The sequence below is a fragment of the Pongo pygmaeus genome, chromosome 15 (assembly GCF_028885625.2).
Source record: "Pongo pygmaeus isolate AG05252 chromosome 15, NHGRI_mPonPyg2-v2.0_pri, whole genome shotgun sequence".
Classification (NCBI taxonomy): Eukaryota; Metazoa; Chordata; class Mammalia; order Primates; family Hominidae; genus Pongo; species Pongo pygmaeus.
The window spans coordinates 17,438,287-17,461,699 of NC_072388.2; the positions used below are offsets into that span (position 1 = coordinate 17,438,287).

The 23,413-nt window shown below is 47.9% G+C and overlaps 1 protein-coding gene and 1 long non-coding RNA gene across 2 annotated transcripts in view; both read left to right on the forward strand.

Annotated features, from left to right (window-relative positions):
* The window catches only part of LOC134738124 (uncharacterized), a 31,815-nt gene extending 26,423 nt beyond the window's left edge, over positions 1-5,392 (forward strand). The window contains exons 7-8 of the long non-coding RNA XR_010123668.1: positions 4,651-4,740; positions 5,269-5,392. This is a non-coding gene — a long non-coding RNA (uncharacterized LOC134738124). The remainder of the gene's footprint in view (positions 1-4,650; positions 4,741-5,268) is intronic.
* A 5,081-nt stretch (positions 5,393-10,473) lies between these two features.
* Positions 10,474-23,413, forward strand: part of LOC134738186 (rootletin-like) — a 30,082-nt gene continuing 17,142 nt past the window's right edge. The window contains 9 exon segments of the mRNA XM_063652121.1: positions 10,474-10,496; positions 10,902-11,139; positions 17,519-17,663; positions 18,313-18,459; positions 18,807-18,934; positions 20,372-20,634; positions 20,637-20,704; positions 22,873-22,950; positions 22,952-23,056. Coding sequence (XP_063508191.1) covers positions 17,619-17,663; positions 18,313-18,459; positions 18,807-18,934; positions 20,372-20,634; positions 20,637-20,704; positions 22,873-22,950; positions 22,952-23,056 — 834 coding nt within the window. The 5' untranslated portion in view covers positions 10,474-10,496; positions 10,902-11,139; positions 17,519-17,618.

Below are 23,413 nucleotides of genomic sequence, written 5' to 3' on the forward strand. Positions count from 1 at the left end.
TCTGTACATGTCTATTAGGTCTGCTTGGTCCAGAGCTGAGTTCAAGTCCTGCATATCCTTGTTAATTTTCTGTCTCTTTGATATGTCTAATATTGACAATGGGGTGTTAAAGTCTCCCGCTATTATTGTGGGAGAGTCTAAGTCCCTTTGTAGTTCTCTAAGAACTTGCTTTATGAATTGGGGTGCTCCTGTATTGGGTGCATATATATTTAGGATAGTTAACTCTTCCTGCTGCATTGATCCCTTTACCATTATGTAATGCCCTTCTCTGTCTCTTGATCCTTGTTGGTTTAAAGTCTGTTTTATGAGATTAGGATTGCAACTCCTGCTTTTTTTTTTTTTTTTTGCTATCCATTTGTTTGCTAAATATTCCTCCATTCTTTTATTTTGAGCCTATGTGTGTCTTTGCTTGTGAGATGGGTCTCCTGAATTCAGCACACTGATGGGTCTTGAATCTTTACCCAATTTGCCAGTCTGTGTCTTTTAATCGGGGCATTTAGCCCATTTACATTTAAGGTTAATATTGTTACTTGTGAATTTGATCCTGTCATTATAATGCTAGTTGATTGTTTTGCCCATTAGTAGATGCAGTTTCTTCATATTGTCGATGTTCTTTACAACTTGGTATGTTTTTGGTGTGTTTTGCAGTGGTTGGTACCGACTGTTCCTTTCCATGTTTAGTGCTTCTTCAGGAGCTCTTGTAAGGCAGGCTTGGTGGTGACAAAATCTCTCAGCATTTGCTTGTCTGTAAAGGATTTTGTTTCTACTTTGCTTATGAAGCTTAATTTGGCTGGATATGAAATTCTGGGTTGAAAATTATTTTAGAATGTTGAATATTGGCCTCCACTCTCATCTGGCTTGCAGGGTTTCTGCCAAGAGATCCGCTGTTAGTTCTGATGGGCTTCCCTTTGTGGGTAACCCGACCTTTCTCTTTGGCTGCCCTTAATATTTTTTCTTTTATTTCAACCTTGGTGAATTTGATGATTATGTGTCTTGGGGTTGCTCTTCTCAAGGAATATCTTCATGATGTTCTCTGTATTTCCTGAATTTGAATGTTGGCCTGTCTTGCTAAGTTGGGGAAGTTCTCCTGGATAATATCCTGCAGTGTTTTCCAACTTGCCTCCATTCTCCTCATCACTTTCAGGTACACCAATCAGACGTAAATTTGGTCTTTTTGCATAGTCCCGTATTTCTTGGAGGCTTTGTTCGTTTCTTTTTATTCTTTTTTCTTTAAACTTCTCTTCTCACTTCTTTTCATTCATTTGACCTTCCATCACTGATACCCTTTCTTTCAGTTGATCAAATCGGCTACTGAGGCTTGTGCATTCATCACGTAGTTCTCGTGCCTTGGTTTTCAGCTCCATCAGGTCCTTTAAGGACTTCTCTGTATTGGTTATTCTAGTTAGCCATTCATTTAATCTTTTTTCAAGGTTTTTAACTTCTTTGCCATGGGTTCGAATTTCCTCCTTTAGCTCAGAGTAGTTTGATCGTCTGGAAGCCTTCTTCTCTCAACTCATCAAAGTCATTCTCTCTCCAGCTTTGTTCCATTGCTGGTGAGGAGCTGCATTCCTTTGGAGGAGGAGAGGCATTCTGATTTTTAGAATTTTCCGTTTTTCTGCTCTATTTTTTCCCCATCTTTGTTGTTTTATCTACCTTTGGTCTTTGATGATGGTGACGTACAGATGGGGTTTTGGTGTGGATGTCCTTTTCTGTTTGTTAGTTTTCCTTCTAACAGTCAGGATCCTCAGCTGCAGGTCTGTTGGAGTTTGCCGGAGGTCCACTGCAGACCCTTGTTTGCCTGGGTATCAGCAGCGGAGGCTGCAGAGCAGCAGACATTGGTGAACAGCAAATGTTACTGCCTGATTATTCCTCTGGAAGTTTTGTCTCAGAGGAATAACCAGCCCTGTGAGGTGTCAGTCTGCCGCTACTGGGGGGTGCCTCCCAGTTAGGCTACTCGGGGGTCAGGGACCCACTTGAGGAGGCAGTCTCTCCGTTCTCAGATCTCAAGCTGCATGCTCGGAGAACCACTACTCTCTTCAAAGCTCAGTTGGAAATGCAGAAATCATTCGTCTTCTTCATTGCTCAGACTGGGAGCTGTAGGCTGGAGCTGTTCCTATTCAGCCATCTTGGTTCCACCACCTTATAAAATCATTAATAAACCAAAGACTTTAGTAAAATGGAAATTTTATTTTAACTTGCAACCTGAGAAATAACTGTCAACAAAATTAGAGAAATTACCACATTAAAGTTTTAAAATCTTGACCCTAACAATGAAAACTCAGGTGTACCTAAGAACCATCAGCCCACGGGTCAAGGGGAATGAAACTAAATAAAAAGCAAAATAAAACCAAGAAAACCAAATTCAGGATTATTCGGTATTCTGTAATGCTATTTTATCTTCAGAGTCACAGGAAATGGTTATTATTATTATTATTATTATTGTTTTGATATGGAATCTGTCACCCAGGCTGGAGTGCAGTGGCGCGATCTTGGCTCACTGCACCCTCTGCCTCTCGGGTTCAAGTGATTCTCCTGCCTCAGCTTCCAGAGTAGTTGGGATTACAGACATGCTCCACCATGCCTGGCTAACTTTTGTATTTTTATTAGAGACAGGGTTTCACCATGTTGGCCAGGCTGGTCTCAAACTCCTGACCTCAAGCAATCCACCTGCCTCGGCCTCCCAAAGTGCTGGAATTACAGGCATAGGCCACTGCACTCAGCTGAAAATAATTTTATGCACATTCCAAGTCAAAATACATTCTATTTTTGAATATTTGATGACTTTAGGATATTATATTAACTCTTAATTGAATTAATACAAGTTTAGATGTAAAGGTTATGTTTATGTTGACTAAAAATTATTAATGTTTCACATATATGAAAGTAATAATGTCATAGTTTTTATACTTGTAGAATACTTTGAAATATATATTAGCTAATATTTTATGTTCATTTTGGGTTTTCACATTATTGTTAGAGAGATCCACAGAAAACTAATACTTTGTGAATATCCAAATCATAAGCATTTTGCTGGATGCATTCATAAATATTTTATTTAAAAAGAACATTAATTGAAGTTTTACACTATTTTATGATTCAACAAACACAGCAACTGAATACTGGCATATAGCAACATTACAGAGGTTAGTCTAAGATAAAACTCATAAAAGGGTAAAAGGAAGGAAAGGAAAAAGGATACCAGGCTGTATAAAGATTTTAAATATAGGCCGGGTCCGGTGGCTCACGCCTCTAATTTCAACACCTTGGGAGGCCGAGGTGGGCAGATCACGAGTTCAGGAGAACAAGACTCATCCTGGCTAACATGCTGAAACCCTGTCTCTACTAAAAGTAGAAAAATTAGCTGGGCGTGGTGGTGCACACCTGTAGTTCCAGCTACTCAGGAGGCTGAGGCAGGAGAATCACTTGAACCTGAGAGGCAGAGCTTGCAGTGAGCCGAGATTGCGCCACTGCACGCTAGCCTGGGTGACAGAGTGAGACTCCATCTCAAAAAAAAAAAAAAAACAAACAAAAAAAAAAAGATTCTAAAAGCAAACATATGTCTGAACCTTTGCCTGCAGTTTCATATTTTGTGAAAAGCATTTTGTAAGTAGAGGACCCCTAAGTGCTGTAAGGCACCTAGTACACTACAATGGCACAGACGTGGCAGATACTCATTGAAATGATTTTAACTTCTGATATATGTTATCTTTGTTGTTCATTTATTAGTCTAGTGAAAAACAGCCAATAGATGGAGTGACATTGACCTGTAAAACTTCCAAGATCCCATCCAAGCTTACTGTCCTCTGAAGTTCTCCATAATTGATTGTCTGTTCCCACCAACATTTAGCATAAGCTAGAAGCTTACATTGTTAATCATCCTTCTCTGTTTATGTGCTGACTTGCAGATAAATGGGCCTATGTAGCCTTTATCTTCACAGCCCTAATAAAATCTACGTAATTTAATAACTTTGTCATAAACCCAATGTTTCATAAAATTATGTCTTATCAACTATGTTCTTGTAAAAGAATTGCTCATTTTTGCTTAAGCTTTTCTGACTCTCCATTGCCTGCTGAATACAGTAAGTTCTTAACTCAGTGTGAAGATTTAATATGTTCTTGAAAACTGTGACCTGTAATTAAACCAATTTTACCATAGCCTAATTGATAGAAATAGTTAAGTTTCTATGGCGTATTTCTGGTCACAAAAACATCACCAAACTTAGAAAGGCCCAAAACACTTACAGTATTAAACACTGAAATAAATGTGAGCACTACATACATTTAAGAAAAATTAGGTTGGACGCAGTGGCTTGTGACTGTAATCCCAACACTTTGGGAGGCCGAGGTAGGAGGATCACTTGAGGTCAGTAAATCGAGAGCAGCCTGGCCAACATGGCAAAACCCTGTCTCTACTAAAAATACAAAAAATTAGCCGGGTGTGAGGCTGAGGCAGGAGAATCGCCTGAACGTGGGGGGAAGTGGAGGTTGCAGTGAGTTGAGATCGAGCCACTGCACTCCAGCCTGGGTGACAGAGCAAGACATCATTTCAAAAAATGAATAAATAAATAAATGAAAAATTAATAAAAATATTATGAGGGCCACCCTGATGAAATAACTGGGAAAGTTATTTTTCTTACTGTGTTTCCTTAGTTTCTTTATTTGTAGGCACAGCTGCATAAAGAAACCAGATGGCCCAACAGCACCAGAGCTTATCCACCCCTGACCAGATATCAGAAGGAGGTAAGATCCCCAACCAGCCCAAACTTGAACAGGTGACCCCTAGTTGCTTTTAGATCAATTTTTTTTTTTTTTTTAAGACAGAGTCTTACTCTGTTGCCCAGGCTTGAGTGCAGGGGCACCATCTCGGCTCACTGCAACCTCCGGCTCCCAGGTTCAAGCGAGTCTCCTCCTCAGCCTCCCAAGTAGTTTGGATTACAGGTGTGTACCACCTTGCCCAGCTAATTTTTTTTTTTTTTTTGGTATTTTTTTTAGTAGAGACCAGGTTTCACCATGTTGGCCAGGCTGGTCTCGAACTCCTCACCTTAGGTAATCCACCCTCCTTGGCCTCCTGTAGATGTATGTTTATGCACTGAACCTATGCACGTAGAGTCCCACCCTGCACAGTTCTTAAAAACCCCTGATAAAATTGTGTATTAATTCTAGTGATATTTTAGCGAATCTTTTTTATTTTACAGAAAATTATTTCATTTGCAATAATGACAGTTCTACTTTTATTTTATAATCTGGACAATTTTTTTTCTGTTGTAGAATTTCCCTGGCTAATACCTCCAGTACAATGCTGAATAGAGTGGTTAAAGTGGAAATTCTTGTCTTCTCAAACTTTCAGGTAAAGAAGCACAAGTCTGTCGCCATTAAGTATGATGGATGTTAGCTGTAGGTTTTTTATAGATACCTCTTAGTGGGTCTCAAAATCTTTTTCTATTAGTAGTTTGCTGGGGGTTTTGTCAGGAATGATGCTTGATATTTGTAACTTTCTCTGTACCTATTTAAAGGATCACTTTTTGTTCTTTACTAATATTGGGTATTATCTTGATTGAATTTTAGATACTAAGTCACAACGACATTTACAAAACAATCACATTTGTTCTTGGTGTATATTCATATTTTATGTGCCTCGATTTAGCATGCTAAAGTTTTCTGAGGCTGTATGTGTCTACATGAATATGGCATATTTGCCCACAGACCTTCTGTTTATACTTGTGTCTGGCCTTAGTATTACAGTAATACTGGCCTCTAGAGTGAATTGGAAAATGTTCCCTCTTCTTCATTTTTTGGAAGTATTTTCTGCTGAAGAATTAGTATTAATTATTTATTGAATATTGGTAGAATGTTTTATATAGGTTATTTTGCCCTGGATTTTCTTTGTGAAAGTATTTTAAATAAATGCTTTTGCTTTACTTGAGTAACAATTCATAATATATAAATATTTATTTTATACTTTTCAGTTTACATTTGTAATTTGTACATCCAAGATATTAATTTCTAATTTATAACATTCTATGTGTAATAGATTTTCTAGGCTGTTAACATGAAAATATCAGAAATAATAGAGAGTAAGACTTCAGCCCAATCAGTGAATGACCCAAAGTCTGTCTATTGTAGGATGGATCATTTAAATATGATGCTATCCTTAATGTTTACATTTTTGTGTGAGGAAAATAAGGTACTGAGTCTAAAGGAAATTATTAAAACTACCATTTAACTTTGAATTTTCTCAAGAGGGCAAACCAAGTAGACCTTCCAATTTTTGTTGCTACTTAACATAAGACAGAAACATAGTTTTTAATTAGAACAAACAATATGCCATTTGAAGAATGGTATGAAGATGATTATTTGATGAATAATTTTGCTAGTACTTGCTTAGTGCAGACAATATGTTAGGCAAGATTCTAAGCCAGTACACACACACACATACACACACACACATATACAGACCTTATATATAATTGTTTAAAATAAGGAACCCACAGATTCATGAGTGGTGAAAAATTGACATATTCTCAATCTTAGTAACTTTAAAACTATCATAAAAATTTACTGTTTTGATTTACAATAACTAAATATATATAAAACTATTAATTTCATTAGAAAATTTGACTTGGCTTGGAGATAAATGTGTTGCACAATTGAAAAGTAACCATAGACACATTATTATCAAATACCAAACAAAAGCATTTAAAAAAAGATTAGGACTAAAAGATGCTATAGAATTTGTCACAGCAAAAATACAACAGAGCACACTTTTAGGCACTGTGATATGTTAATAAAAACGATCAATTAATGTGTACACACAGGCCAGTGTGCTCATCATTACATGAAAAAATTTTAGAACTAGTAAACAAAGTCAGTAGGTTTGCAGGATACTATATCAATGTACAAAAAATCCATTGCATCTTTATACTCCAACAACAAATATCTGGGAAAAATCAAGAAGACAGTTACATATACTATAATATCTAAAATAATAAAGTATTAGGTTGGTAATGGCAAAAACCACAATTACATTTGCACCAATCTAATACTTAGAAATAAATATAATAAAGAAGGTAAAAGATTTGTACAACAAAAACTGTAAAATATTAGTGGAGGCAATTATAGAAAAGACAAATTTAAAAATACTTAGTTTAGTGTTCATGGATTAGAAAAATTAGTATTAAAACATTCATACTGGCCAGGCACGGTGGCTCACGCCTGTAATCCCAGGACTTTGGGAGGCCGAGGTGGGTGGATCATGAGGTCAGGAGATCGAGACCATCGTGGCCAAAATGATGAAACCTTGTCTCTGCTAAAAGTACAAGAATTAGCTGGGTGTGGTGGCACATGCCTGTAATACCAGCTACTCGGGAGGCTGAGGCATGAGAATCACTTGAGCCCAGGTGGTGGAGGTTGCAGTGAGCTGAGATTGCGCCACTGCACTCCAGCCTGGTGAGAGAGTGAGACTCCATCTCAAAAAAACAAAACCAGAAAAAAAACCATTCATACTACTGAAATTGGTGTATATATTTAAAGCAATTTCTATCAGAATTTCAATAGCATTTTCAACAAAAATTTTAAAAAATTCCACAGTTTGTATGGAATTACTAAAGACCTCAAATAAAGCAATTTTGAGAAAGAGGGACAAAGCTAGAAGCAGTATGCTGCCTAATTTCAAACTGTATAGCAAAGCTGTGGTCATCAAAACTGCGAAATATTGGCATAAACACAAACACATAAGCCAATGGAACAGAATAGAGAGCTCAGATATATATAAAATATATCCACCTGTATACAGTCAACAAATTTTCAACAAAGGCATATAAACACACAATGGTGAAAGAATAAACTCTTCAATAAATGGTGATGGGAAAATGGGATATCCCTATGCAAAAACAAATTGCACCCAAGCTTTACGACATACATAAAATTAATTTAAAATATATTAAAGACTTAAACATTGGACTTGAAACCATAAATCTTCTAGAAGACAACACTGAGCAAAATTCTTTGGCATTGATCCTAGCAGTAGTTTTTTTGTGTGTTTGACACCAAAAGCACAGGAAAAAAAAGTGGGACTACGTCAAACTGAAAAGTTTCTACTGCATAGCAAAAGACCATCAGTGACATTAAAACGCTATCTAAAGAATTGGAGAAAAATACCTGTATGCCAAATATCAGATAAAGGGTTAATGTTCAAAATGTGCAAGAAACTCATAAAACTTAAGCCCCCAAAATAAAAATAACAACGAAAAGTAACGCATTCTTTTAAAAAGTGGCCAAAAAACTAGTTTTTTTAAAGAAGCCATTAGTAATTTTAAGAAAAATGCAAATCAAAACCACAATGAGTTAGCATTCAGACACATACTAAGGTGATATTTATCAAAAATTCAAAAGAAAGCAAGTGTTGTCAAGAATATACAGAAAAGGGACCCACGTACACTACCACTGCGAATGTAAATTGGTAAAGCCATTATGGAAGACGGCATGGAGGTTCATCAAATAATTAAAAACAAAACTATCATATGATTCAACAATCTCACGTCTAAGTAAATATCCAAAGAATATGAATTCACTATCTTGAAGAGATATTTTCATTTCTATGTTTATTGAAGCATTATTAACTATAGATAAGGGGCCGGGTGCAGTGGCTCACACCTGTAATCCCAGCACTTTGGGAGGTCAAGGTGTGTGGATCACGAGGTCAGGAGTTTGAGACCAGCCTGGCCAATATGGTGAAACCCTGTCTCTACTAAAAATACAAAAATTAGCTGGGTGATAGTGGGCATCTGTAGCCCCAGCTACTCGGGAGGCTGAGGTAGGAGAATTGCTTGAACCTGGGAGGCGGAGTTTGCAGTCAGCCTAGATCGTGCCACTGTACTCCAGCCTGAGCAACAGAGTGAAACTCCGTAGGCTGGGTAACATAGCAAGACCATGTCCCTACAAATTAGCTAGGCATGGTGGTGTATTGCTGTGGTCCTTGCTACTTTGGAGGCTGAGGTGGGAGAATAATTTATACCCAAAATTTAGTGGTTACATTGAGCTATAATCATGCCACTGCACACCAGCCTGCTGTTATATCTAACAACAACAATAAAAAGGAAATTTTACATATATGTATTGTGTGTGTGTGTGTGTGTGTGTGTGAGAGAGAGACACAATTCAGGCCTTGAAAAAATCTCGACATTTGCAGCCACACGGATCATCTTGAGGGCGTTATGCTAAGTGAAACAAGCCAGACACGGAAAGATGAACACTGCATTATCTCAATTATATGTGGAATCTAAAAAAGGGCTTGAATTATAGTTACAGAGAGTAGAATGGTAGTGACCAAGGGCTGTGGCTTGGGGGAATGAGATATTGGTCAAATGGTTTTTAAAAAAAATTTATGCCCCTTACTCCTGCCACCTGGACAAGTCCTCAACTGCTTTCCCATGAGATAAGGCTGATGGGAACCTCATTCCCATTTCACAGATGAGAAGTGTGAGGTCTGGAGAGGAGCTGGGACTTGCCTAAGGTCACACAGCCAGGGAGGTGGATGTTAGGGTCCCTGCCTCGGGTTTGGAGAAGCATGGTGGACACAGAGCTAGTAGATTTGAGAGGCAGGGGTGGTCCCCCACTCACCTCTGCTGTTCCCCCAACTCCAGAGTGACAGAGCTGGGCCTGGCAGTGGAGTGTCTTCAGAAGCAGAATCTGGAGAAGGATCAGGTCAACAAGGACCTCACCGAGAAGCTTGAGGCCGTGGTGAGCTGCAGCTGCCCCTGAGATGGGGCAGGATGGGATGGGGTACCGGCCAGATCCATGGATGCAGGCTTAGGGCTGGGCTGCCTGGGCCACCCCCAGTGTCCCACTCACACTCAGGTTCAGCCCACACAGGTGTGCAGGCTTTGTGGTAAGCACACTCACCTCCTCCATCCCATTTCTTCCTCCCAGCAGCCCTGTAGCATAATCCTCATGACACAGATGGGGAAACTGAGGCCCAAGGGGGGAAATGCTTGTCCAGTCTCAGAGCCAGTAAGTGGGAGAGTCGGGACTTGGACTCCCATCCACACTTTCCAGGTCCAGATGCTGCCTCTGGCAACCCAGCTCCCCCACCCCAACCAGTGGGACACTCCTCTCCAGGGTACGGCCTGGTTTGGTCACCCCTCTGTGTGGGGCCTGGCCTGGGTTCTAGATCCAGCTCTCCTCCAATCGACTGTGTGACCTGGGGCAGGACACAGCTCTTCTCTGGGCCTGGTCTGTTCAGTGAGGGCCTCGGGCCTGCTGTGGGGTCTACCAGATAACTGGCCTATGGACATGGCTTCAGAGGCCACCTGGTCAGTGGTGGGCCAGGGAGGGAGGGAAAGGGGAGGTTTCAGATAAGACAGAACCCCGACCACCTTTGTCTCCCTCACCCCACTCCAGGGATTCCTGTGTCTACAGGATCAGGCGGCCCTGGAGACAGGACGGAGAAGGGCTACAGCAGAGCCGAAAGGACCTGGCACAGGTGTGAGCCCAGAGAGGTGAGAAGACAGGGACCCGCCAGGCAATCCCCAGCTCCCCTGCCACGACTTTCGGTGGCTTCGGACTGAACTGCAAATGCGTGGGGGCCTGGGACCCAGGCTGTAGCTGCTCAGCACCCCTGCTAGCTCACCCGGCCTCTGCCTTGGGGAGCCCCCAGTCTCAGATGGGAGGCATGGCCGGTTCAGAGCCCGCCTGTGAGCAATGCCAAATGATGTCTTCACAATAAATGGGAGGCCTCAGCAGCGAGCTGAGGACTGAGCTAGTGGAGGAGGTGAAATCAGGAAGGCTTCTTGTAGGAGGCAGCATTTGGGATGAGGCGGCCCCCAGCCTCGCCTGGGCGACTTTGCCAGCTAACCCCGCGGTTCCTAACTCTGTGGCCTCCTGCCTCCCTCCTCTACGCTCAGGCCATCCTGTCAGAGGCTGAGAGCGGCGTCCAGCTGAGAGGCTCCAAGTGCACCGCGGATGCATTGGAGGGCAGCCTGCGGGGGCTCTCGGGACAGCGGACCCCGTCCGCACCGCAGCGCTCCTAGCCGGGCCAAGGCCATTCGCCCCGCCGAGGCCCCTCCCAGGCCTGCTCAGACTCCTCCAGGCTTGCTCGCCCTGATTCACTCCGCCCTGCACAAGCGCCAGCTGCAGGTCCAGGTAGGAAGGGGCCTGAGTGTTCTGGGGGCAGCCAGAGGCCCAGGGGGAGGGGCTCGCGCCCTCCGGGTGGGGGCGTGGGCGGGTCTGGGGCCAGGGTACGGGGGAGGAGTCTGAGCACCCTGGGGTGCAGGCAGAGCCCTGAGAGAGAGTGTCTGAGCGTGTCAGGATCCCCAAGGAGGTGGCCGAGAGCTCTGTGGTGAAGCCGAGCCCAGAAGTGGGGGTGCTTGGGCAGCTGGAGTTGGGTGCTTGGGCAGCTGGTGGAGGGAGGAGGCTGCGGCAGTGTTAGGGTCCTGGTAGAGAGGGAGACAGGTCCCTGGTCATACAGAGCCAGGACCCTGGGAAAAGGTCTAGCAAGGGGAATCAGAGCCTAGAATGAGAGCTTGGGAACGAGGGGCAGAGCCAGGGTAGGGAGGAGTCTGAGAGTGGAACCAGGATGCAAGGGGGAGGAGCCTGGGAGCCCTGAGGTGGGGTCAGAACCCAGGAGAGGAGTGTGCCTGGGGGTTTGTCAGGCATCGGGGGGCTTTGATAGTTGTCCGGGACCCCAGGCAGGTGAGGGTTCAGAGGGTGCTGAGGGCACATAGGAGGAGAGCGGAAAGCTGGCTCTCAGGCCTAGGCCCCTATCCTGCCCCAGGCCCGGTCCAGGCCCTGGACCCTGCCTAGCCTAGGCTAGTGTGTATCCCTGGAACCAGAAGAGAGTAGGTGGGCTCTGGAGGCCTCAAAGGACCCCCCTAGACTCTAAGATCCCCGCGCCCCAGGACATGCGTGGGCGCTATGAGGCAAGCCAGGACCTGCTGGGCACCCAGCGGAAGTAGCTGAGCGACAGCGAGAGTGAGCGGGGGGCCCTAGAGGAACAGCTGCAGTACCTGCAGGACAAGACTGACGGCGCCATGTAGGGCCACGAGGACGCCCAGCGCGAGGTGCAGCGTCTGCGGAGCGCCAACAAGCTCCTGAGAAGGTGCTGGGGAGGTCTGAGCTGGGGCGTGCTGAAGAATAAGTGTCTGGGCATAACACCAGTCGAGCGTTATGGGTGTGGCTCTGCACTAATATGGTCGCCACTAGCTGCATGTGCCTATTAACATTTATTTATTTATTTGTTTGTTTATTTATTTTTGAGATGAAGTCTCCCTCTGTCTCCCAGGCTGCAGTGGTGAGATTTCGGCTCACTACAAGCTCCGCCTCCTGGGTTCATGCCATTCTCCTGCCTCAGTCTCCCGAGTAGCTGGGACTGCAGGCGCCCGCCACCACAGCCGGCCAATTTTTTTTGTATTTTTAGTAGAGACAGGGTTTCACCATCTTGGCCAGGCTAATCTTGAACTCCTAATCCCGTGATCCACCTGCCTCTGTCTCCCAAAGTACTGGGATTACAGGCATGAGCCACCACGACTGGCCAACACTTATTTTTTAGTATTCAGTTTTGTTTTGTTTTGCTTTGCTTTGTTTTGAGTCACACTCTTGCTCTGTTTCCCAGGCTGGGGCACAATTGGTCCCTCACAGCTCACTGTAGCCTGGAACTCCCAGACTCAAGTGGTCCTCCCACCTCTACCTCCCAACTGCCCCTAGATGGGGGCCAGGGTCTGGGCCTGGCCTGGAGAAGGATATGGGACCGAAGCCTGAGAGTTGGGTTTCCACTCCCTTCCTCTGTGCCCTCACCACCCTCTGAGCCCTCACCTCCCTGGGTTCCTGGGCAACTCTGATCTCAGTCCCGAGGATACTAGACAAGCCCCCAACATTTCTAAGTTTTTTGTAGAGTTGGGGGTCTCACTATGTTGCCCATGCTGGTCTTGAACTCCTAGCTTCAAACACTCCTCCCACCTCAGCCTCCCAAATTGCTGGAATTACAGGCATAAGCCACTGTGCCTGGCTCTATTAAAATTTAATTAAAAATTTGAAAAAGTGAAAATTCAGTCTGGATATGGTGGCTCATGCCTATAATCCCAGCACTTTGGGAAGCGAAGGTGGGTGGATCACTTGAGGTCAGGAGTTCGAGACCAGCCTGGCCAACATGGTGAAACCCTGTTTCTACTAAAAATATAAAAATCAACCAGGCATGGTGGCATGCTCCTGTAATCCCAGCTACTCGGGAGGCTGAGGTGGGACAATGGTGTGAACCTGGGAGGCTGAGCTTGCAGTGAGCTGAGATCGCACCACTGTACTTCTGCCTGGGTGACAGATCGAGACTCCGTCTCAAAAAAAAAGAAAAAGAAAATTCAGTTCTTTAGTTGTCCTAGCCACATTTCAAGCATTCATCAACCATATATGGTCATAGAACATTTCTGTCATCTCAGAGAGTTCTATTGACAGCAGTATTCTGGACTGTATTTCTTGGAGTTTTTTTTTTTTTAGAGATGGGATCTTGCTGTGTTGCTCAGGATGGTCTCAAACTCCTGGCCTCAAGCAATTCTCCTGCCTCGGCCTCCCAAAATGCTGAGATTACAGGTATAAGCCACCATGCCTAGCCTTGAAGATTTTTTTTTCTTTTAATTTGAGACAGGGTCTTGTTCTGTCACCCAGTCTGGAGTGTAGTGGTTCAGTCTCAGTTCACTGCAACCTCCACCTCCTAGGCTTAAGTGATCCTCCCACCTCAGCCTCCTGAGTAGCTGGGACTGCAGGCACACACCACCATGCCTGGCTAATTTTTCTATTTTTCGTAGAGATAGGGTTTCTTCCCAGGCTGATCTCTAACTCCTGAGCTCAGATGATCCACCTGTCTCGGCCTCCCAAAGTACTAGGATTATAGGTGTGAGCCATCACACCCGGCACCTTGAAGATTTTTAAGACAAGAAATTATCCACTTCCCCCCCCCCCCCCCCCCAGTCTTGTTGCCTGTGGCATGATCTTGGCTCACTGCAACCTCCGCCTCCCGGGTTCAAGTGATTCTCTTGCCTCAGCCTCCCTGGTAGCTGGGATTACAGGTGCCCACCACCATACCTGGCTGATTTTTATATTTTTAGTAGAGATGGGGTTCCACCATGTTGGCTAGGCTGGTGTCGAACTCCTGAGCTCAGGTGATTCGCCCACCTCGGACTCCCAAAGTGCTGGATTACAGGCATGAGCCACCGTTCTTGGCAACTTGAAGATTTTTAAGACAAGAAATTATCCACTTAGCTGCCAGGTTGTTTTTGATATTTTGTTGTTTGGTTTTTCTCTTCATAAATGTGACCATCTAATGAAAAGTTTGAAAAATAGAAATATAAAGACATCACCTTCTGACAGCCTCATCTGCCCATCCTAATTCATTTAGGGCATTGGTTTTCCTTCCCATTGTGTTTCCTGGCAGTGAGATAGCAACCGTTTCCTGCACACTTACTGTGTGCCAGGCTCTTGGCCGAGTGTGTTTTATGTACTCTGTGATTTAGTCTTCCTGTCAAACTCATGCAATGCGGAACTCTGTTGTTGTAAGCTTGAGAGACTTGCTCAGACTCGTACAGCGTGTGTGGCTGGGGGTGGCAGGGTGGGAATTGGAATTCAGGTCCATGTGAGAGTAAACCCAGGCTTTCCGTGCCTGGAAAGGAGAAGGTCTTTTTAAGTAGTTGTGTTCACAGCAAACATCCCATTTCGCATTCTGCTATTTTCACTTAACAGCACATTGTCCACTGGGCACAGTGGCTCACGTCTGTAATCCCAGCACTTTGGGAGGCCAAGGCGGGTGGATAACTTGAGGTCAGGAGTTTGAGACCAGCCTGGCCACATGGCAAAAAGACATCTCTACTAAAAATAAAAAAAAAATTGGCCAGGCACAGTGGCTGATGCCTGTAATCCCAGCACTTTGGGAGGCCGAGGTGGGAGGACCACCTGAGGTCAGGAGTTCAAGACCAGCATGACCAACATGGAGAAACCCTGTCTCCACGAAAAATACAAAATTAGCCATCCGTGGTGGTACGTGCCTGTAATCCCAGCTACTTGGGAGGCTGAGGGAGGAGAATCATTTGAACCCGGGAGGCGGAGTTTACAGTGAGCCAAGATCACGCCATCGCACTCCAGCCTGGGTAACAAGAGTGAAACTCTGTGTCAAAGAAAATAAATAGGCTGGGTGCGGTGGCTCACTCCTGTAATCCCAGCACTTTGGGAGGCTGAGGTGGGTGGATCACGAGGTCAGGAGATTGAGACCATCCTGGCTAACACGGTGAAACCTAGTATCTACTAAAAATACAAAAAATTAGCCGGGCATAGTGGTGGGCACCTGTAGTCCGGTGAGGCAGGAGAATGGCATGAACCCGGGAGGCAGAGTTTGCAGTGAGGCGAGATTTCACCACTGCACTCCAGCCTGGGCAACAGAGCCAGACTCCATCTCAAAAAAATAAAAAGTAAAAAATAAATAAATAAATAAAAATAAAAGTAAAAAATAAAAAAAATTAGGGCTGGGTGCAGTGGTTCACGCATCTATTCCCAACCCTTTGGGAGGCCGAGGCAGGCAGATCACTTGAGGTCAGGAATTTGAGACTAGCCTGGCTAACACGGTGAAACCCTGTCTCTACCAAAAATACAAAAAATTAGCCGGGCGTAGTGGCGGGCGCCTGTAGTCCCAGCTACTCGGGAGGCTGAGGCAGGAGAATGGCGTGAACCCAGGAGGTGGAGGTTGCAGCAAGCTGAGACTGTATCACTGCACTCCAGACTAGGCAACAGAGTGAGACTCCGTCTAAAACAAAAAAAATTGCTGGATGCAGTGACTCATGCCTGTAACCCCAGCACTTTGGGAGGCCAAGGCGGGCGGATCACAAGGTCAGGAGATCGAGACCAACCTGGCTAACACAGTGAAACCCCGTCTCTACTAAAAATATAATAAATTAGCTGGGCACGGTGGCGGGTGCCTGTAGTCCCAGCTACTCGGGAGACTGAGGCAGGAGAATGGCGTGAACCCGGGAGACAGAGGTTGCAGAGCAAAGATGGCATCACTGTACTCCAGCCTGGGTGACAGAGGGAGACTCCGTCTCAAAAAACAAAAAAAAATTAGCCGATCATGGTGTCAGGCGCCTGTAGTCCCAGACACTCGGGAGGCTGAGGCAGGAGAATGGTGTGATCCCAGGAGGTGGAGCTTGCAGTGAGCTGAGATGGTGCCATTGCACTCCAGTCTGGGTGACAGAGCGAGACGCCATCTCACCAAAAAAAAAAAAAAAAAAAATCACGTCGTGAAGTGTTTTCACACCTACCACCAGTGGGGAAAGTAGCAGCTCATGGCAAGTCTTTGGGGTCTCATTTGTTGCCTTCTCCTCCCTCCCCTGCTGTGGCCAACATGTGCCTATGTAGCAGGAAGCTGTGATATCTGCAGACTCAGCTCTATCGGGCTTCCCAGAATTGAGGGGCATGGGGTGTTATAGGGAGCATTTCCTGGTCACATGGCGTAGCAGAGCTGGTGGCACAATTGCCTGTGTGTCCCAGGAGCCTAGCCTGGCCTCTTCTACCTGGTAGGGTGCTTGGTGATCACACCAGTGCCTCCATCCACTCCACTGGGCCTCCAAGTGGGTGGGCTGGGGAAAAGGAAAGCCAGCTGCTTCTGCTGATAATAATAACATCCTAATTTCACTAAGTGCCAGATACCATTTTAAGCCATTCAGTTCTCTCATTTAACTCCATGATAACTCTATGACATAGAAGCTGTTATCTCCATTTTGTGGGTAGTAAACTGAGGCACAGAGAAGCCATGTCACTTGCCCCAGGTCACACAGCTAGTTAGCAGAAGAGCCAGGATTTGAACCCAGACATTCTGCCTTCAGAGTTAACCTCTTCACCACTGCGCTGCTTACCTCTCTGGGACGTGATCGATGATTGTTTAGTAGACTGTGGTGGAGCATATTATTCTTGTTTCTGAAGGCCTTTGGGGAGATGTGTCAGGCACTATTTTAAGCACATGTGAAATTTGTATCCTTAAAACAGGTCAGGCGCGGTGGCTCACGCCTGTAATCCCAGCACTTCGGGAGGCCGAAGCAGGCAAATCGCCTGAGGTCAGGAGTTCAAGACCAGCCTGACCAACATGGGGAAACCCCGTCTCTACTAAAACTACAAAAAATTAGCCAGGCATGGTGGTGAGCACCTGTAATCCCAGCTACTTGGGAGGCTGAGGCAGGAGAATTGCTTGAACCTGGGAGGCAGAAGTTGCAGTGAGCCGAGATCGCACCACTGTACTTCAGCCTGTGTGACAGAGCAAGACTCTGTCTCAAAAAAACAATGTCACGAGGCAAGTGGTACCTCATTTTGCAGGTGTGAAAAACGGAGGCCCAGGGTCATGGAGCTAAGCGGTAGTGGGCTTGGTCGCCCTGTGGCTCAGGCTCTTTCTCTCCAAACTCCTGCCTCAGGCCTGGTCCCCGGCCCAGCATCTTGCTGGCTACAGGGGGTTCAGAGCAGGAAAGTGACATGGGCCACCCGCCCGCCCTCTGTCCCGCAGCCATAGACAACTAGAGCAGCTGGAAGGGAAGCACTCAGTCCTGGCCAAGGAGCTGGTGGAGGTGAGGGAGGTGCTGAGCCACGCCACACTGCAACGGGATATGCTGCAGGCTGAGAAGGACGAGGTGTCCGAGGCGCTGACCAAGGTGGGTCCCTGTTTGCTGCACAACCCCAAACCTACCTCTGACCCCCAGCCCCAAGCCTTCTCACTCTGGCACGGACTGGTCCCAGTGTCAGGCAGACCTCTGAGCCTGGCCACAGACTGACCCCTTCCTTCTGGATACAGGCTGACCTTTGTCACAGGCCACAGACCTCTGGACCTCTGGTCCCAGCCATAAGTGGACTGACCTCTCTTTATGGCCGCATGCCTGCTCTTCTGGATGCTCCTGCGGGCAGTGCCTATAGCTCAGGGACATCCAGTGCCTGAGACTCAGCTCCTGGGGTCTGAGAGTTGGGGCCACAGCCCAGAGAGTCCTTGGCGGGGGGACCTGCCCTATCCGCTGCAGCCTGGGCTCGGAGCAGTGCTATCCGTAGACTCTACTCGGGATCCTCTGAACTCTGGCCCTGCCCTGCAGCTTGAGCTAGTTTTGCACAGCTCTGCAGTGCGTGGCTTTTAAATGGCTCCATAAGCAGCAGGCTTTCTGCGGTAATTTTTTTTTTCATCTCACGCTGAGTCCCCTCCTTGTCTCCCCTCCCCTGTCTCCGAGGGTCCATCTCTCTGGGTCTCTTCTTGTCTCTCCTCACCTCCTCCCAACCTTTCTGCCTTTCCTCATCTCTTGGGGCCTGACCCTGCAGGCTGAGGCTGGCCGCATGGAGCTCGAGCCCTCCATGACCAAGCTGAGGGCAGAGGAGGCCTCCCTGCGGGACTCCCTGTCCAAGCTGAGCGCCCTCAACGAGAGCCTTGCTCAGGACAAGTTGGATCTGAACCGCCTTGTCGCCCAGGTACACTGTGCACCTGCAGGCCCACCTGCCTTGCCCACCCATCCTCCCCACTCAGTGAGGCACCCCAGGCCCAGCCCGGCACCTGTCTTGGCCCCTGCCTCCCTCTCTGTCTCTGGTTATCTGTCTGTCTCCGTCTGTCTGTCTATCCTCTCTAGGCATCAAAGCACAGAAGCTCCATGGGCCCTCCTCATCTCCCCCTCCCCAGTGTCCCACACACCCAAGGGCACTGTCCCTCATTCCCTGGGAGCCTCCCCTGGGCTGTTGTGGCTGGTGGGTGGGTGGAGGAGGTGTCCTGGTCCTGGGAGGAATGCCCTGCTCACGAGGCCCCACCCCTACCCTGCCCACAGCTGGAGGAAGAAAAGGCCACCCTGCAGGGCCGGCAGTGGCAGGTGGAGCAGGAGGCCACAGTGGTGTAGGAAGAGCAGGAGCAGCTGGAGGAGCTCCATCTCAAATCATCATCATCATCATCATCATCGTAATAATGATACAGATTAATAATAGGTCAAGACTTTTTAGAATTGGAATCTTAGACTTTTGGGAACATCACATCTGGAAGAGACCTTAGGGTTTCAGGGATCCAGGGACCTTCATGCAGTGTCTATCCTGGAGTGCCTGGGTTTCTGGGAGGGGTCTCTAGAGGATGGGGCAGGGGGTGCAGGAAGCAGGGTGCAGGTCTCCCCCCTGAGGCCTGCTGAGCAGCTGCACTTGGGTCTGTTTTATATATTCAGCTTCTCTGCTTAGAGTAATACAAGGGTTCTGTTACTCCCAAAGCTGAGCGAGGGCCCTCTTTTTTTTTTTTTTTTTTTTTTTGAGATAGAGTCTTGCTCTGTTGCCCAGGCTGGAATGCAGTGGCACGATCTGGGCTCACTGCAACCTCCGCCTCCGGGGTTTAAGCTGTTCGCCTGCCTCAGTGTCCCAAGTAGCAGGGACTACAGGTGTGCACCACCATGCCCGGCTAATTTTTGTATTTTTAGTAGAGACAGGGTTTCACCACATTGGCCAGGCTAGTCTTGAACTCTTGACCTCAAGTGATCCACCTGCCAAAGTGCTGGGATTATAGGCGTGCGCCACCATGTCCAGCTGGGCCATCATTTTTGTACACGTGCATTGCAGATCTAGAGAAGGTCATGACTTGCCCAAGTACATATAGCACAACAGGGCAGACCCTGGGCTCGAACCCAGGCCTTCTGCCAGGACTGGGTTAGGCCCAGAGTTGGGGTGCTGCACGATGAACAAGCTGGGGGATGCTGGGAGTGCTGCTCAGTCTCTGGGTCGGGGTCAGCTCTCCCTGGCAGCTGAGCGGGCGGGAGCAGGAGCTGAAGTAGGCCCGACGGGCGACCCAGCTAATTGTTGTATTTTTAGTAGAGACAGGGTTTTGCTATGTTGGCCAGGCTGGTCTCGAACTCCTGACCTAAGGTGATCCACCTGGCCCAGCCTCCCAAAGTGCTGGGATTACAGGCATGAGCGACTGCGCCCAGCCTGTTTGTTTTTTTGGGGGACAGAGTCTCACTCTTGTCACCCAGGCTGGAGTGCAGTGGCTTGATCTTGGCTCACTGCAACTTCTGTCTCTTGGGTTCAAGCGATTCTCCTGCCTCAGCTTCCCGAGTAGCTGGGACTACATACGTCCGCCACCATGACCAGCTAATTGTTGTATTTTTAGTAGAGACAGGGTTTCACCATGTTGGCCAGGCTGGTCTCGAACTCCTGACTTAAGGTGATCCACCTGCCCCAGCTTCCCAAAGTGCTGGGATTACAGGCGTGAGCCATGGTGCCTGGCCTAGGGTTGTTATATCTTTGACATCCGTCCCATTTGGGAGGCCTTCTCATCAGTCATTTTATGCCTTTAATGCCATTCTAGGTAGGCAGGAAAGGGGTCAGGGCCAGTGGGCCCATGTGGCAGAGAGGGAAACTGAGGCCCAGAGAGGGCAAGCCACTTCTTCAAGAGGACCCAAACTAGATGCCAGGCAGGCCCTCTGCCTCTGGGATTTTGCCCATGTGGTTCACCAGGCCTAAGTCTGCTGGCCCAAGGAAAAGTTTCAACCCAACCCTGCCCTTTCCCCCATTCCTCTCATGCAGGGGAGTTGGTGGGCCTGCGGCAGCAAATAATAACTACACAGGAGAAAGCCAGTCTAGACAAGGAGCTGATGGCCCAGAAGCTGGTGCAGGCTGAGAGGGAGCCCAGGCCTCTCTGCGGGAGCAGCAGGCAGCCCACGAGGAGGACTTGCAGTGACTCCAGAGTGAAAAGGTTCAGGCAGCTGGGGTGGGGTGGACAGGAATCTGAGCTAGTGTCTCATCATCATTCTTGCTCTGCCTCGGTCTCTACATCTGTGAAATGGGACTTCCTCTCTGTTGTGGGGGCCCTGGGGACAGCTGGGAGGACTGGCGGGGTGGTGGGAAGGTTGTGGTCCTTATTAGACATGCAGATTCCCAGGTCCCAAATCTGGTCCAGCCCTGGTAATCCTGATGCAGAGGGTCCACAACCACATTTGAGAAATGCCGACCTAACGTACAGCAGGAAAGCACTTTCATTTGCTAAGAAGTACTGTTTGCATATGAAGGGCTACTCAGACCTGAGCCTATAGAAAGGCAAGGCACCAGGGAAGTTACTAGAACACTGACTCTGGGGTTATATTGCCTGGGTTTGAATCTAATCTTAGTCACTTACTGGTGATGCTACCCAAGGTGTCCGTGCCTTCATTTCCCCACCTGTAGAAATAGGGATAGGATAGTGAAGGTATTGAGGATGAGCTGAGACCATCTGCATAGAGGGCTTAGCATAGTGACTGGTACTTAGCAAATGCTTAGTAAGTTATGATTGCTGGCACTGACATGCTTTCCAGAGTGGCCCTCAGGACAGGGGCCCTCGGCCACCAAATCCTAGACAGGGCTGCCTCTGACAGAGGTGCAGGTTATGACTGCATGGATCCAGGGCATGCCACTCACCCTGCAGTCCCCATGGCCTTGGGTGGTTGTTATCATGCTTCTCCAGCAGGAGGAGGGAAAGCTCTTCCCCCTCCTCCCCAACCCCCGACCCCGGTGTCTCCCTCTGTTGCACAGGCTGGAGTGCAGTAGCGCAATCTCGGCTCACTGCAACCTCCACCTTCTGGGTTCAAGCGATTCTCCTGCCTCAGCTTCCTGAGTAGCTGGGATTATAGCCATGCCACCACAGCTGGCTAATTTTGGTATTTTTAGTAGAGATGGGATTTCACCGTATTGGTCAGGCTGATCTCGAACTTTTGACCTCGTGATCTGCTCGCCTCAGCCTCCTGAAGTGCTGGGATTCCAGGCATGAGCTACGGTGCGGCTTGGCTGGGAGTGCTGACTCATGCCTGTAATCCCAGCACTTTGGGAGGCCGAGGTGGGCGGATCACGAGGTCAGGAGATCGAGACCATCCTGGCTAATACGGTGAAACCCCATGTATACTAAAATCACAAAAAATTAGCTGGGCATGGTGGCACACGCCTGTAGTCCCAGACACTTGGGAGAGTAAGGCAGAAGAATCGCTTCAACCTGGGAGGCAGAGGTTGCAGTGAGCCAAGATCACGCCACTGCACTCCAGCCTGGGTGATAGAGAGAGACTCCGTCTAAAAAAAAAAAAAGGGGGGGCAGCAGCTCTGTCTGCTTCTCACAGAGTTGCTAGGGGCAAGTGCTAAGGCAGGCATCTGCCCTCAGGCTCCCTGGGTGGGCTGCTATTTTCCTGTGGGCTCTGCCTGCCCGCCTTTCCAGTCCCCAGGGATCTGAACTCCTGTGACCTCCCCCTTGCTCTTCTTGCCCTTTGCATTGCCTGGCTTAGCCTCATGAATGTCCCCAAATCTGTGTTCTTCTCTCCAGCTCCTCTGGCAACCCCTGACCCCCTTTATTCCTCACAGCCAGTCCTAACTCCCCTCCATCCCAACCCCAATACCTCTTCCACAGCTGTCGGAACATCCCCTAAGGTAAAAATCAGATTGCTCCTTGTCACCTTGGCTCGAGTCCTCTCTCCCACTCTCCTCACTGTCCTTAGAATCCCCATGGCCCACAGGGCCTGTCCTGGCCCCACCCCTGCCTGGGACTCTGGCCTTGTGACTCACCACATCCTGTTTCCCTCTGTGCCCTGCATCCTCTAGGCCTTTCCAGGGGCTGCGCTCTTGGTCTGGGGTTGTCTTTTCTCTCTTTACCTGGCTGACAGATACTTGTCCCTCCTCAGGGGATCACGTTCAGACCACCAGGCCAGCCCACTGCTGCTCCTTGGCACTTTCATGGCCCTGACGTTTCCCCGTCATAGCCCTTATCACTCCCTTGTATTTACCTCCTGGTCACCCTCTCTGTCTCTGAGGGTATGGGGGCCAGCTGGCTCTTGCTGCCCTGATGTTTTGGGGGGTCTGCCTGGGCTCTTCCTGGTGTGTCACATACGTCTGGTCCTGGCCCCCTAGGAGGCAGCATGGCAGGAGCTGGAGGCCAAGCGGGCTCAGCTGCAGAGTGAGCTGCAGTGTGAGCAGGAGGAGCTGCTGGTCCGTCCGGCTGGAGGCTGAGAAGGAAGAGCTGAGTGAGGAGATTGCTGCCCTGCCGCAGGAGCACGATGAGGGCCTCCTCCTGGCCAACAGCAAGAAGCAGCAGGTTCATGAGCCCTGGCGTGGCCTCTGCTGCTCTCTGAGCTGCTCCTGTTCTGGGGCTGGGTCCTGCTCTACCGCCTGGCAGCTAGGAGCCCTGGGGCAGGCCCAGTGCCCTCTTGGGGGCCTCAGTTTCCTCACCTACAGGACGCAAGGATTAGAAGGGGGTTCGTGAGGCTTTGCTGTGCTCCATGCCTGGCACACAGTGAGCACTTACTGAGGGACAGTGACAGTTGTGACACCAGGAAAGCTGTTCCGTATTCTCCCATGCCTCGTGCCATTCCAGGCCGGGCATGGATCCTCATGGCTGCCTTCTGAGCAGTCCCCACGATGCCCACAGGCATCAGCCGACCTGTCCCCCCAA